Genomic DNA, 16,638 nt, shown 5'->3' with positions numbered 1-16,638 from the left:
GTGATTGGTGTGGGCCCTAGCAGATATTTCATATTCCATGTTTATTGTGACCCATCAAATTTTACCTACCAAGTCTGGCTTGAGTCGAAAAGTCAGAGGAAGGGAGTACAACACAGCATACAAGGTTGTGAACACCGTAGAGCTCCAAGACTGCTGAACCTCCCGACTCCTTGGGATGACATGAGTGGTGTACTACAAGGAAAGAGAAAACCCGACTCTCGTGTTAGATTGCCACTGCGGTGAAATATGACCACTTACTGGCATCAGCATGAATCACTCTTTTACTTAGTCATCTTTTCTTGTCTAAGCACTTCCAAAACAGAAAGCTTATTTTATTCACTTAGTTGAATAAAACACACCTAACTAAGACGTGACTGAAAATTTAGTATTACAAAATTTTTAGAGATAGAAGGCATCTCAGCAACCATCTAATCTTATTCAAAAACCATGTTAAAAATCTAAGTTTCCACATAAAGCAAACAATTAAACTCCTAAACAAGACTGCATGATTCTCTACTTTGGGCTTGAGGAAATCCTATTCTTTAAAGCACAAAGGGGAAGAAGAATCCCTCTTCCACCTTCTTTGAATGTCAATGTTTTAACATATTTCACCCTGACACACTTCACCAGTCATGGAATCACAGAATTTCAGAATGGTTCACCTAGTCCAGAACATCCTTAAAAAATAATCCCCTCTAAAACATACGGGGTGCGGGGTAGCTAGGTGGCACAGTAGACAGAGTGCTTGGCCTGGAATCAGGAAGACTCATCTGATGAGGAGCTAGTGTGAACAAGGATCCAAGTCTTGGCTTTGGAAGGCTTCCCTGAGGACTCAATCATGTGAAAAGCAGGGTTACTTTGTGAGGCGAAGGCTAACCTTCTGGAGGACAAAGGAAAATGGCTGGAACCCAGCCTAGAGAGCGAGCGAAGGGGCTGTATGAACTTAAACTGAGAAAGTCTTTCTGGGGTCAATGCAGTATAAAAGCTGTTTTGAAGCTCCTCTAAAGACTCCTTGATACAAAACTCAGAGTGACTGCAGTAGACAAGCTTCCTTGTTTCTCTACCAGGATGCTAGCTAGGCTCCTCTGGTCCCCTAACTGAATCATCACCACATTACATACTTCCTTCACTTAGTTACACTGCCTGAAATTCTACACAGAGGCCCTTCTGGATTACAGAACAGCACCTTCTAAAATTCAAACAAGCTAGTTACACATACCTTCCCATTAATTAGTTAAATTAAATTTGTTTCTTCCTAATACCTAGTTGAGATCCACCAACCTGAGGAAAGGACAGAAGGGGGATAGGTGATTTTGAACATGGTATATTATTGGGGCAAGGCAGAAATGGGTGGGACAAGCAGTTAGTTTGACAGCCAAAAGCTCAAACGAGGGCAAAAGAGATGGCATTCGAGGAAGGAAGAAAAGGGAGCGAAAAGGGAGGTGAGAAAGGATCACAAGTTTCTGCTACTCCTTAATTTTTGTCAATGAAGAGTTTCACCTTTTCCTTCTTCCAGATCCCTGACAGGAAAACTTTACTCCCAAACTGGAGAGACCTCAGGGAATCCCCAGGCTATTGTGGCTCTTCTTTTCAGAAAACAGAATTCAGAATACAGGTCTACCTAGCCTATCATTCAATGGATCCCTATCATGCAATGGGAAGAGCATTGGCTTTCGATGCCCTGGGTTCAAATAGCCACTCCATCACCTTTGCAGCTCATCTGGGATTCCATTTCCTTAACTAGAAAAGGAGGGGCCCAGACTAGATGATAGTTAAGATTCCAACCAACTCTACGATCCTATGATTAATTAAAATATAGTCTTTTAAAAATTGAAATTAGAGTATAAAGAAAAAACCCTAAAGGTTTATTTATCCAAGGAATTTGCCTTTCAAGGTATATGCATGACCATACCTGACCTTAAATACATCTGAACACATATTCTTTCAGCCTTGGACAGCTATAACAGATGACACAGAAAAGGAGAATGAAGGAACTTATATGGAGCATCAAATCTAGGAATGGAGAAAGAGGGAAGGTGAGGAGATGAATGCTCTCTTCAAGAGACTGAGTCCTCCTTTCCTTTACCCCATGATAGCACAGGATGAGTGCTCTCTCCATTGCATGATGCAAAAGAATGCAAGGGAGAATCAGAGGGGCATATTTTGATCTTAACAACTCTCCCTCTGAAAATCACAGAGACAAAATGATGAGATCAGAGGTGTGCATGCAATCAAATCAGATCTAATGTAGCAATAACTCAAAAGGAATGACTAAGAAGACCTTCACTACCTGTTGTGGTCCCCAATTGAAAAAGCAGGGTAAGTACTAGGTACCTTCCTGACACTTTCCATGAACTCTAAGAACCAAAATCAGATTCATCAGAAAGTAGCAAGTAGACAGCTTCCTCCTCCTCCTCCCTGTTCCTCCGCTTTTTCCCCTTCCCGTCCCTTCCTCCACCTTCCCCCCCCATTCCCCTTCTCCTCTTGGCTATTCCCCTTCCAGACTCCTGAGCAAACTAACTTCTGCAGGGTGTTTACAGGATGTGGACAAAGCCCAATAAATACCTAGATCTGTTTTTGTTGATGCCTCCATCCTAAAAAGTGCCCCCCACCACCATGTATGCTCTCTTCTTTGTCTTTGGCATCGCCAAAAATCAGTGGGTAAGATTCCTCTAGGGAAGGGCTTGTTGTGATCAAGGTTTACCTCCCTATAAGGAAGTGTTCTATGTCTATTCAATATAATATGTGCATGCATGTTTATATGTGTGTACATATATATATACACACACACACACGTTCACACCTGTGTCTAACACATATGTTTAAAATTACACAATTTGTATTACTAGTTATATTCTCATGCGTAACTCCCCCAATAGAGCTGCACACTCAGTGAGAACAGACGTGTCATACTTTTGCTCAGTAACCTCCTCAGAATCTAGCACGGTGACTTGTGACACTCCCATAAGAAACATGTGGTAATTAGCTGATTAAACATACTTACAGAGGTATGCTAGATGTTATCAGCAGGAAGACTGGAAAGTGGAATTATTATGTATGGGTAAGAATAGTGAAAATCTAAAAGAGAACAGAACATTTCTGTAGAATTTCTTGAACCTTAATGGAATGCTGAATAAAACACTAGTACTGTATGAATTAGGCAGATAGGTGGTGGCAATGGATAAATGCTAGGCTGGGAGTCACTAAAACTCATCTTCCTGAGTTCAAATCTAGCCTCAGACACTTACTAGCTGTGCTACCCTGGGCAAGTCACTTCACCCTGATTGCCTCAGTTTCCTCATCTGTAAAATGAGCTGGAGAAGGACATGGCAAACCACTCTAGTATCTTTGCCAAGAAAACCCCAAATGGGGTCGTGAAGAGTGAGCCATGGCTGAAAAACTACTGAACGAAAACGACATTGTGTGAATACTAGTAATTTAAAGAGTGTGCTTCAAAATGACTACGCTGCTAAGAACCACAGAGCTCTCTGGAAGTAAATTCACAACGTAAATTAAATAGTATGTCCTAGTGATTTATGTGGAAATTATTTTACCAAAGAATCCTGATGGCATCATCAACCACAAAAGTACAAATCAAGATGGTCTATGAAATTATTCTTTGATCTTCCCAAGTCTTGCAACTCACTGCAATTAATTTATTCTTTTTATGAATGCAGCATTATCGTAGAGCTATGGAAACACTAAGAAATCTTTACTTGGTATGACAACCAAATGAAATGATAAGATAAACTTTATATAACCAAGAAGTGGTTTTACTTATCTTCTGCAACTGCTTCTTAAATGATATCATATATAATATATATTCCAAAATAAACCATGTCAGACTGTCTGACTAAAACCGATTATCTGAATGATTCATTATTACATCTCATACATGGCATGCTATAATAGCTGACTTTTATATGGTACTTTAAATATATTATCTCATTTGATTGTCATAAGAACCTGCTAAGATAGGTATTACATGTATTATTAAGCCTCATTTTACAGATGAGAAAACTGAGTCTCAGAGAGGTTAAGTGTTTTATTAACAAGTCATGATAAAGATTTTGAAAGACAGAAGAGGAAGATATGCATTCTAGGCTTGGGAGGTGGCACGCATGAATGCATAGAAGTGGGAAAGGACATGCCAAATGTGGGGAACAGCTGGTAGTCCAGTTTGGCTGGAATATAAGAGTGCACGTAAGTAATAGGAAAATGAAACTGAAATATACAATGAAGCCAGATAATGGAAGGTCTTATATGCCAAAATAAGGAGATTATATTTTATGCCATAGCCAACAGGGAGACACTGAGGGATTTTTAGCAGAAGAGTAAAATGATCAGACCTATGAATAAAGAAAATATTCTGATGGTTACTTGGAGAATGGACCTGAGGGCGGCTAGGCTGGAAGTTGACCAACAAAGGAGGCTATTGCAAAGTTTAGGTGAGGACCTAAATCAGGGTGGCAACAGGCTGGTAAAGAGAAAGGGACAGATTTGAGAGAGGTTGTAAGGGCAGAACAGACAGAATCTGGGGATTTATTAGATGAGAGATGAGAGAGCAAGGAGAAGTTAAAGATAATTCAAAGATTCCAAGCCTGGGTGACTAGGAAGATGACGAAGATGTCATCAACGGAATTACAGAAGCAGGAAGGGGGGAAGATTTTGGACATGCTGGGTTTGAGTACATGCCAGATATCCATCCAGACAGAAACATAAAACAGGCAACTGAAGATACAATAATGAGGTTCAAAGGAGATAAGGTATGTGTGTGCATGCATATAAAAAAAAGTATGCATGTGTAGGCACGCATGTACACATATACATATATATGCATACACAAATATGTAATATATACATCTCTATCACACACACACACACACACACACACACCTCTTTGGAAATTTACATGGAGTTGAAACTGAATCCACTGAGGAAGTAAGATCACCAAGGAGGAGACTGCAGAAAGAGAAAACAGGGCATAAACAGGGTCTCAGGAACAAACCACATGAAGGGGGAAAGGAAGGAAACTCAAGTGCTGGGTAAAAGAGCCGAGGAAGAATAGCACCACAATGGCCAAGGTGGGAAGGCAGGATCCGGGAGGGAAGGGTGATCAGTGATGCTGCAGAGAGGTCATGGGAGGGTAAGTTACCTAGCATAGGACCTTGTATATATGGTATGTTCCTTGCACATAGTGTGTCCTTAATAAGTGTTTGAATGGTTCATTAATTCATGACACTTGAATGTGCCTTGATTTGGATTAGTAATTAAGAAGCCGTTTGGGAAGGAAGTTTCAGTAGATTGGTGGGGTCAGAAGCCAGATTGCCAGGGATTGAGGAGTGATAGCAATTTTAGGCTACATCAAGAGAAAAACAAAGGAAGTACGGTCCTATTATACTATGGAGTCCTGAGTGCAGTTCTGGTAGGAAGGACATTTATAAAATGGAGAACATAGAGGAGGTGGTAACCAGATTGGAGATGGGACTTCACAATATTATCAGAACTAGAAACAATGGGTGGAAGTTGCAGACAGATTTTGGCAAGATGCAATGGAACAGCCTTCTTTACAATTAGAGCCACTCAAAAGTACCACTGGCTGCCCAAGGAGGTAATGGGTTCCTTCTCATTGGAGGTCTTTAAGAAAAAACTGGAGGATCCCTTGTTGGGTCTCCTAGAGTGGGCATTCTCAAACAGGTGTGAACTGGCCTCTGAGCTCCCTTTCAACTTTGAGATTTTGTTATTCTGTGAAGGAATGGTCAGGAAATAGAGGCAGGGAGGGTCCAAGTTTAGCAATGAAAGGAAAAAGATTTGTAGCTTGAGGAAATGTCAAGGTCAAGGTGAAGTTTTTTTTCTAATTAACTTATTTTAAACTTAAATACTAAAACTTAAAATACACAATAAAAAAGAAAAAGAAAGATTACAAACTAAAATACAAATAGTAAAACTTGAATACAAAATAAGAAAAGGAAAAAAAGCATTACCATGTGCACAGCAGAACATAAGAGAAGATTCCAAATATACAGCAATAAATTTCCATTTCAAGAAAGCCTGTAGAATAAATACTACACATTGTGTTCAGAGCTGTCCATCTTTTCTTTGTCTCCTTGTGAGTTCTTTTGTTCTCTGCCTTGCACTTTCTACTTTGTTTTTTTTCCTCCTTGTCACCCCGGCCCCCAAGAAGGCTACAATTGAGTGCAGATATATTTATACACACAGACACACATATGTGTATATACACACATATGCACGCACATACATACACACATGTATACACTTACATTCACATATACGTTTAGATATCTATAATCATACTCATATAGATGTATACATTCATATGTATCTCTGTAAGACTGCACTATATTTATTTGTCCTCTCTTTCTCTGAAGGTGGATAACCTCTTCCTTCATAAGTCTGAGTCTTTCCAAAGTTTTTTTTTTTTTAATGTTTTTTAAGGATAGGCAAGACTTGAGTATTTGTGATGATTTAAGCAGGGGCAAAAATGAAGTCTGTCTTTGACCCAGCTACATAAACAGGGTTTACTAAGCAAATGAAGTGGAAAAGAAAATCTCAGGGGGTATAATTAAGCTACTTAAGAGAATAGTTCTGGAAAAGCAACACATCAAAGAGAATCAAAATTTTGTACCAACATGTACCAGAGTAAGAACCTTCTATAACCACGGGTCATCCAGCCTGTGTGTGAACACCACCAGTAAGAAGGAACATACCAGCACTGTGACAACCCATGCCACTTTTTCCTTCTATGAAGCCTAAATCTGCCTCCCTTTAACTTCTGCCTATTGCTCCTAGTTCTGTCTTACAGAGCCAAGTACAACAAACCCAATCCGTCCTCCGCAAAACGGCCCTTCAGATACCTGAGGACAGTCATGTCCCGATGTCCCGATGAGTCTTCTCCAGACTAAATGCCCCAGGTTTTCAACAAATTCTCACATAACATGAACCTGAGGCCCTTTACCATCCTGGCTGCCCTCTCCTGAATGCCTTCTAACTTATCAATGTCCTTCCTAAATAGTTAAACCCAGAACCAAACATAATACTTCAGATATAATCTGACTAGGGCAGGGTACTATGAGTCTAAGAGATGTATTTGCAAATCATTATGTTCAGTGAGACACGAATTCATGAAACCCTACTGACCAATACCATGTTTTAGTAGTTAAAAAAAATAACAAAACCGCATCTACAAAATTTTTTTGATCCAGACTTTTCATTACTGTCTTCTACCCAAGAGAAACCAGGTTAATGAGATTTTTTTATATGTAAAATGATTCTTCCTACAGTTAAATTCTATTATCAAAACAAAGAAAAAGAAACTTTTACAAAGATAGAGACTAAATATATTACATGTGCATGTTATGTTAACTCTCACAATATAACTGAGGGAGAATTTCTAAAAATCATGAGCTGCAGCCCAGCTTACAGGCAGAAAAGTGGCAGAAACAGGTTTATTTTTCAGTATTGCTTGTAATTAAAAAAAATTTTTTTAAAGCAACATATCCCAGTAGTGCTAAGTTCAAGAATAAAAGGGTATTATGTTAAAAACAGACAAATTAGGTTTTTGTATATGGTATGTTAAGTTAGCACCCCACCTTGTGGGAAAAAATAGGTATTGTTAAATAAAGTCCACTTATTGAGTCCATCATTTTGAATCACAGTATTTTGTGGTTAAAAAAAAATTCTGAGGTACTGACAAAAAATAACAAATATTCAGAAACTACACAATGTAGAAATTGGCACTAATTTTAACATACAAAACAGGGCTGCGAAAAAAATCTGTTAAAGTTAATAGAAAATAAAACTACATGTTGCTAAATTGGAAGCAAATTGTTATTTGGATCATGAAGTGAATTCTTCCAGGGGCACCGACAATTCCCTTCTTTAGCCTACAAACATCGCACTACAATAAGTACAGTATTTTTGGCCCACTAAGTTGTATATTCATTTCTAGATGTTCCTCAACAGCCCAGAATTCCTACACAAGAACCAACTGTGAGGTGAACCCTTTTCTAGGTATTCCCCAACCCAAAAACAATTATGATCCAAAGTCCCTTTGTAGTAGGTTTGTTTGAAACTGAATGGATTTGACCATCAGAAGTAAATACCAATATACCACTCTCCACGATCCCTTGACCCTTTCACTGAAAAGACTCAAGTGATCTGTCCTTGCTCCCTCAACTCCCTCCCCTACTCCGATCCCATCTCAACACTACTCTGTTTTCACTTAACCTTGCCTTTTCTCCCTCTGGTCTCAGCATGAAGTGGTCCTTCCTCTTTGCCAAGGCTGATCTTTTCCCTCCTGCCCCTGATCCCAACTCCTCAGGGACCTTTTTTCCTTCTCATCTCTAATCTCTTCCTTTTAAAAAATGACCCTTTCATTTCTGTTTACAGACATCCTCAGGTCTTCCCATTCTTTAAAAAAAAAATGTAGCTTGGCCCTGCTTCCCCTTCAAACCATTATTTACTTTCCTCCCGGGCAAACTGCTTAAATTTTCCTAGAGAAATATCTTGATCTCACTTTTCCTCCCTTCATAGCTTATCTTGTATCATATTTATTTGTATTCTGTCCCATTAGAATTTGATAAGTGTTTGAGGGCAGGGAACTAGGTCATCTTCACATGACTAATGCAGAGGACAGCAGTAGAGTATCCTATGTACCCTTTTCTTTCCTCCTTCACAGAGTGTTGTTGTTGTGTTGTTTCAATCATTTCTGACTCTTAGTGACCCCATTTTGGGGTTTTCTTGGCATACTGGAGTGGCTTGCCATTTCCTTCTCCAGCTCATTTTATAGATGAGGAAACTGAGGCAGAGTTAAGTGACCTGCCCAAGTTCACACAGCTAGTAAGTATCTGAGGCCAGATTTGAACTCAGGAAGATGAGTCTTCCTGATTCCAAAGCCCAGGGTTTTATCCACTGTACCACTTAGCTGCCCCTCACATAGAGCAGATTCTTAATAAATGTTTGCTGAATTCAATTCACTGCTTAAGTTCTAAAAGAGGTAGTCTAAATTCATTAACCCCACTTTGGGGCGGCTCTAATGTTCAGAAGCTTTTCCTGATATCAAATCTATGTCTGTTTCTGCCACTCCTATGAACTATTGCTGGGTTCTACCCTCTGGAGACAAATAACAAGTTTATCCCCTCTTCTACATGACCACCTTTGAAAGTCTTGGCCATCCTGTCTTTCCTCCTCCTTTTCTCCAAGCTAAACACCTCCCATCTCCTCAGCCCTTCCTGATTTTGTCACATCTCCCTTCCACATGCATTCCAGAACTCTCACCTGTACCTCAAAAGAGCGGACAACAATTTTCTGATTGGCTGAACTCTGCTACCTACTTATCAAAGGCTTGGGTCTGCACCAAAATCAATTTCTTCATCAAAATGAATGCACATAGGTTAAAGTGGCTTTGTTATAACAGGGTTGGGGCGGGGAGGGGGGGGGGCAGGGATGTAATACTTTTAGGAGGAAAGAGGGGCGGGGAGAAGTATGCCTTTACATTAGCTAATAAATGCAATTCAGATATCTAAATAGTAGATATCATTTTTACTTGAGAGGAAAGCTAACATTTTCTAGACCTTCTACCTATATTTCTTGAGAAATAACTTCATATTATTCATTCCACTATTGAATACCAAATCTGTGCTGAGCCTTGCACGCAACCTCCTTGGTCTCAAATCACCAAACAGCACTGAGTTGTGGAAAGGGCGCTGGTCAAGAGACACTGGGTCAAATCCCAGGACATACAATCTCAGACAGGTCACCTGGCCGCTCAGATGACGTTACACCTTATTAGGCAGGCTTATCTTGCTTCACATTCTTCAGGAAGGGGGTGGGGGTGGGGGAGGAAAGAAGGAGGGAAAGTTTGTAGCTTGTGCAGCCTCAAGGGATTAACATAAATTGAGTGGCCAAGACTTTGCCATCTTTCATTGTACTGCCCAGTTTTCTCTCTGCCACATCTGGTGTTAAAAATATTTTAAAAAATAAGTTATTGAAAAATATTTCACAAATCTGGATGTAAAAAGATGTTTGAGAAGCATTCTTCACTGCAGAGATCAGAGTCTTTTTAAAACTAAAGGATCAGACAAGGTCCTGAGACAGCCCGTAAGAGCTTGCTTGCTCCATGGAGATTCCAGGTGAGGGCTGATCTGCTTCTGGTTACAAGGATAGCAGACCGTGCCTGCCTTAGTCATCTGGGGATGCCCACACGGCCAGAGGGAACACAGTCACTTGGATGTTGAAGACTCCTGACACAGACAGATAAGGTGGGAGACAACTGCTATCTGTGCTGCTGCGGGAGGAGGAATGGTAGGGACTGGGACTAGTAAGTATCCTAGGACAAGACTCAGAAGTCTCCTGACTGAATACTCTGATGATCTGTTTATAGACACCAGAAACTTGTGGAGATGTTGGAAAGACAAAGCCTCCTCCATCCCCACTGACTTTGGGAGTGGGCATTTTGTGTGTGGGAGTGGTTGTGGTGGTGGGGGGTCACCTGAAGTTAGGAAGAAAGTAAATGGAAAGTGGAGACATGAGCTACTTTAAAAAGATTTTTTAAATATGTTTTTATGCTTGAGAATATTATTTTTGGATATTCAAATTTGGATCAAGTTTTGAACCAAAAATGATTACTTTATTAAGTTTTTAAAATACCTTTTAAAAATGCATTTCTTTTAGGCATTGCTGAAGCTGAGTCAGTCAGTCGGGTCAGTAAACATTTATAAAATGCTTACTATGTGCCAGGCACTGTGCTAAGTGCTGTGGATACAAAGAAAGGCAAAAGACAGCTCCTGCCCTTGAGGAGTTTACAATGTAGCATGGGAGCGTACAAACAAGCTATACACAGAATAAATTGGAAATAATCAAGAGGCAGCAGGCATCAGAATTAAGAGGGATCGGGAATGCTCAAGTGCTACAATATTATAGAATTCCCATAATGAAGATGGATACTAGAAATCACTTATGTATTCAGTGGAATTAATTACCTAGGATTATTTCCAGAATAAGGAATCTGGGCTCAGAATTTCAGATCATGAGATTCAGCAGTGTATTGTAGGAAAGAAAAATGCTCTGGCAAGTCTGATGCTGCTATTAATGATTTGCCTTGTTACACTTCACACACTAGGACACATTTGTGTGGACTCCACATCTCCCATACTTCAATGTACTCCTCTATGACGGGAAGTTGTATCACATGAGAGTCCCTCTGCTTTGTGGTTCTAGGATGAGACTGAACAGCTTTATAACTAACTATGAGATCTGTTGAACTTTACAAATTCGGTATTTGTTGAACTGCACTGAACTAAGGCTGGGAAAATTTATTACTCTCGGAAATATAAAGTTCTGCTCTCCCCAGTTTGTTGTATGGAGTGTGACATGAAAGAGAAAATTAGAGTCACTTTGCAATTTCAGGACGTGTCTAGAACCCACTGCCAAGTCCTGTTTTATCCAGTTCCATGACAATGGTAGTCTCTGCAATGAACAATCCTTCTCAAACAGCTTTTTATGTACAAATTTATGAAATATTGTCCAATAACTTATATTTAAAAATATTTTGAACACCAGATGTGGCAGAGAGAAAACTGGGCACGTACCGGGAACCTGGGTTTACGTACATGAGAGGTCTGGGTTGGTAGTTCCAGCTAGGAGCGCCATCTGGTGGCTGATGCTGAGATACCACTGAACAGCAGTGCTGTGGGCAGGTGCCCGGTCACTGCTGCCCCACACCAGTTTTCCTTCCTGCAGTGCCTACAAAAGGGCAGGAGCCTCTACACAGAGGAAGACAACCAGTACTAGCACCCCTCATGTATAAAAGGAGGATAATAATGACTGTAGCATTTTCCTCACTGGACCGTTGTAAAGCACAGTAAATGTGAACTACTGTTATGTTGTCACGTCAGGTGAAAAGGCCAATGATCCGACGCACAAACAAGGAAGGGGTGAGCAGACAATTTGGCTTGGCCGACTCCACTGACTCCTCCTCTCTTAAACCAGCTTTTTGTTGGCCTGTTGGACATAGCTGTTTGGCCCACAGTTCCAGACTTGTGACTTACCTCCCTAAGCTTTGTTCTACTCAACCAATTTCTTTTCAAAATCAACACTTACAGACTTAAATTGCTCACACTTCTGCTAGACTGCCAGATTTAGCACATTTACTTCATCGATGGTACTGATTTATAGTATTCTTTCTGTGTTTAGTCTTTCCCTAGTTTAGGTATCAGATTATATTTGTCTCATGAAAGGATTTTGTTTTCCTTCTCAATCTTTGAGAACAAATTGGGAATTATGGGTGCTAACTGCTCTTTAAAAGTTTTGAGAGAATTCTCCAGTGAATTCATCAGATCCAAGAGTTTTTCCTTTGGTAGTTTCTTTACAGCGAATTCAACTTCCTTTTCTGAAACTGGGTGATTTAAGAACTCTATCTGGTCTTCTGTTAGTTTGGGTATTTTATATTTTTAAAGGCATTCCTCTATTTCTTTTGTGTTTACAGTTTTATTATCATTAACTGTGCACAATATGTCCTAATTATTCTTTTCATTCCTTCTGGTTTTTGCGATGATTTCACCTTGCTCATTTTCTATTTTATCGATTTTTTGCTTGCTTCTTTTTAATCACATTAGCTAAGGTTTTTATTGATTTTATTAGTCTTCAAAAACAGCTTTTAGTTTTATCATTTCTATGGGGTTTTTGTTCCCAATATATCTAATTTTTAATATCTCCTCTTTTGTGCTTAAGTCTGGGCAGCTCTCTTCTAATATTTCCTTCATTATGGTGTTAAGGTTTTTCGGTCCCCTCATGTTCTTCTGGGAGACCTATGATCCTCAGGTTGTCTCTACATGTTATCTTTGAGATTCATACGTTTTGCTTGTATAGTGAGCATATTTTCTTTTAACGTTTTTGTTTTTTGCTTCTCTTCTTCTAGATTATCCTTCACCTCTATGTATTTGCATTCCCAATCTATTGTTTTCTCTTTTGTTTCTTTGGCGAGGCTTGCCAGCACAGATTGAAGTTTTTCTATTCTGCTTATAATTTTTGCTGTGCAAGACAAAAATTCTTCTATCATAATTTCAATTTCTCTTTTAAATCACTCAGGAACAGCATGTTGAGGTTCCATGTTCTCATATTCCACTGGGTCCTCTGTCTCATCAAGTGTTAGATAATTTTCCTTTATTTTGTAGATTGTGGTTTCTTTGGGGGCTGGATCTCAGAATGTCTCAGCCTTCTCCCACAATTGATAGTTCATGGTTCAACAGACTACATCTCTGCCCTAACTGACTTTTGGGAGGTCAGAAATAGCCCCAGTGCAGTGCTGTGCCCTTTCCCTCAGGTTTGGAGTGCTGCATAACTCCACACATGTATAATGTTCTGTCATGGTGATCGGTCCCACTCCCTCTGTTCTTTAGTTCTCTGGCCCTGCACAAGCAGTTCAGAGCCTGCTTTCCCTGACAATAGAAGTTCAGAGTTTTGCTGTGCCAGTGCTTCCAGGTTGCAGCCTCCAGCAGGTTTTTGCTCCTGATGTGCTGTAACAAAGCTGCTGGTAAAGGCCGAAGCAAATATCTGCAGCTATCTACAACACTGGAAAGACGGAGGAAGGACTAGGGTTTATGTATGAATTTTGATATAAGCCCATTTTGTGTCCTTGGTTCTGCCAGTGTAGTTTATTGCCAGTAGTGTGGGAGGTGGAGGAGGGGTGCTCAGTGAGCTCAGGATCAGCGTCAGTTCCTAGGTTTGGGTGTTTTGTTTTGTTTTTTAACCTTGTTTTGGATTCTTCATGTCCTAGACCATGGAAACAGCTGAAGTTGATTTATCTCTGGAACACAATTTCTCTTTTGCAGAGATCTGAGAGCTTGTAGGGAATCAGAAGAAATGTATAGTCTATGTTATAAGATTAGGTCTGATGGTCTTGAGGCCTGCATGATAGTATCTCATTAAGGGAAGTTGTAAGCTTATAAAATATACTCATGGAAAAATACTGATAATATTTTTTAAGTTCAATATAGCCATGTCCCCTAAATAATATTTTGTCTACCAATAACTTGTCTTTCTCTTTGATAACAAACCCCCAAATAATATTTTGTCCTGACTTCTGATATGCAAATTGGTCAGCTTCAGGGGGACCACCTAAAGTTATAGTACAAGAACCTCACTTTCAGAAGTGCACCTTGGAATACCACCTTTCTGAATGGACCCATGTCTCTGTGCTCCCCAATGTACTGCTGTCCTCACATGAGTTATACTGCGTGTCAGTGTATATGCCTGAGTTGTAGAATACTGGGTCCCCTTTTCTGTCTCCCTTTCCCTCTTTCCACAGCTTGCAATAAAGCTTCGCATTGAACTAAGTCTCATCGTCTTACACATTATTCTCTACATCTGAACTCATTATGGAGTTGTTTACACCCTAACATATCTGACTGCTCCACAGGCTTTCCCTTAGACATAAAGCAGGTCCCTGGCAAGGACTTAACCTAGTGACAGCTGCACCTACACTGGGGGAGTAAGATCAGTTGTAGAAAGCAAGGGTCAATGGGGGAACCCTCCATCCTCCCAGGAGGGACTCCATTATGCCAGAGACATCGCAAAAGAGTCTAGGGTCTTGTTCCTCACGTCCATGGATGGATTTCAAGAGCACTGTGAACTTGGATGAGAAAAAAATGTACATCCTTATTTTTACTAACCCTTAACTGAAATTTAGTTATTTCTTTCAATTATTTAAAAACATTCTAAGAAGAATCCCAAAGGTTTCACGAGACTGCCGAAGGGGTTCAGGACATAAAATAAAAGTGAAGAACTCCCAGCTCTAGAAGAAGCTGCTCAGCATGACAAAGCACTGCTGGTCCCACTGTGGCCTGCTTCTGGCTTGACGGAATCAAGCTGGTGGAAGCAGCCTGTTGGCACTGATTTACTCTTCTACCTCCTTCCTGGTCTCCAGTATCAAAGAACAACAGTTAAAGGTTATAGAGGAAGCAGAATTTATGGCTCCTGCTCTCATTGGCCTTTTAAGGTAGAGAGGGAAGATGAGGCCACTGGAAAACCGCCCAAGGCTCCAGTCTCTTCCTGCTCTAATCCATCATACACTGTCATATCAATCTTCCTAAAACATAGGTCTGTCCATATCACCCCTGTGGTGAGAAACTCTTCTCCACTGACTACAACACAAAGTCTAAACCCTTTAGCCTGGTATTCAAAGCTGCCCACAATCTCCCCCTACCAACCCCTCCGTATTTAACTCTTACAACTCCAAAACTGGTCAACTCACTGTTTTCTGTATACTCCACGGGCATCCCTGACTGCAGAAGGTTTCTTCCTTCGACTACTGGCCATTCCCTATAGATGCTACATTCTTCTGCCTTTGGGCCTGACAATCCTTAGGCCTAGGATGACACTTGCTCTACTCCACCACCTCCACATCAGTCCTATAATTTGCCTGTCAAATTCCTATTGCATCCTTTAAAGCTCAAGTAAAATATTTTCCAGGAATTTTCCCATGATCCCTGCTTTAACAACGATTCATTCCTTCCTTGGACATCACAGCACTTTATTTACCTTTCTCCCAGACGTTTGTCAGGGGAATGCTGTTCAGTATAAAACCAATTTCCAGAAGGCAAGAGAATGCTACTTAAATAGTAACATACAAGTTCAAATGTACACATTTTTTGAGGGATCATTGTACCAAGCTAGGAAATTTAATTCAGGACCCTGGGAATGAAAAGAGGCCAATTACGAATGTCCTGTGCTATTAACCTTTTGCCTTATGTAATAAAATCACAAGGATATATGTGTCCTGAAATGTTGGGATTCATAAGGCATTTTTTATTCAGCAAATATAAAATTTTTGTACAGTAAGTTTCCTATCTGGTCCATCTATATGACAGATATGGCAAAGAAAGAAGGAAAGAGTAATAACACAGAATACAAAGAGGTGAAGAGTATATTAATCAATACGTATTTACTAAACACCTATAATGTGCCAGGCATTGTGCTACATGTTAGCGATAAAAGTATGAAGAATGAAATAACCTTCACTTGCTAGAAGTTTACATTCTAATGGGACAGATAATAAGTGCATATATAATAGAGACAGTCAATCAGTCAATTAAGCGCCAGGCACTAGGCTTAAGCACCGAAGAGACAAAGAAAGTAAAAGACAATCTCTGTCCTCCAGAAGCTCACAATCTAATAAAGGAGACAACATGCAAATAATTACATACAAACGAGATATGTGTGTGTGTGATATAACAAAATGTACATATATACACATGTGTATGTATTTATCATGTATATGATATATAAAAGATAAATAGGCAATAATTAAGAGAGGGAAGGCACTAGAATTAAGGACTGGGAAGGGTATCCTGAAAAGGTCAGATTTCAGTTGAGACTTGAAGGATGCCAGGGAAGCCAAGAGGCAGCGATGAGGGAAAGAGCATTCCAACCATGGCGCACAGCCAATGGAAATGCCCTTGGTCTAGAGATGGAATGTCTTGTTCAAGGAATAATGAGGAGGCCAGTATCACTGGATTGCAGTGTATACTTTGGGGTGCGTGGTGTAAGAAGACAAGAAAGGTAAGGTGGGGGGGGGGGGCGCAGATTACGAAGGACTTTGAATACCAAACAGAGAATTTT

General features: G+C 40.1%; 1 protein-coding gene across 3 annotated transcripts in view; it reads right to left on the bottom strand.

The window, feature by feature from the left end:
- Positions 1-16,638, bottom strand: part of ALG14 (ALG14 UDP-N-acetylglucosaminyltransferase subunit) — a 105,387-nt gene that overhangs the window by 71,212 nt on the left and 17,537 nt on the right. For 2 of the 3 annotated variants that reach the window (XR_005010948.1, XM_036769257.1), the window contains exon 3: positions 70-192. The exons of the other annotated variant lie outside the window; for it this stretch is intronic. Coding sequence is in view for 1 of the 2 variants with exons in the window: in XM_036769257.1 (XP_036625152.1) it covers positions 70-192 (123 nt within the window). In the remaining variant the exon portion in view is untranslated. The remainder of the gene's footprint in view (positions 1-69; positions 193-16,638) is intronic. 3 annotated transcript variants of the gene reach the window in all.

This window comes from Trichosurus vulpecula, chromosome 7, assembly GCF_011100635.1.
Source record: "Trichosurus vulpecula isolate mTriVul1 chromosome 7, mTriVul1.pri, whole genome shotgun sequence".
Taxonomy (NCBI): Eukaryota; Metazoa; Chordata; class Mammalia; order Diprotodontia; family Phalangeridae; genus Trichosurus; species Trichosurus vulpecula.
This window is presented reverse-complemented; position numbering and strand designations above follow the sequence as displayed.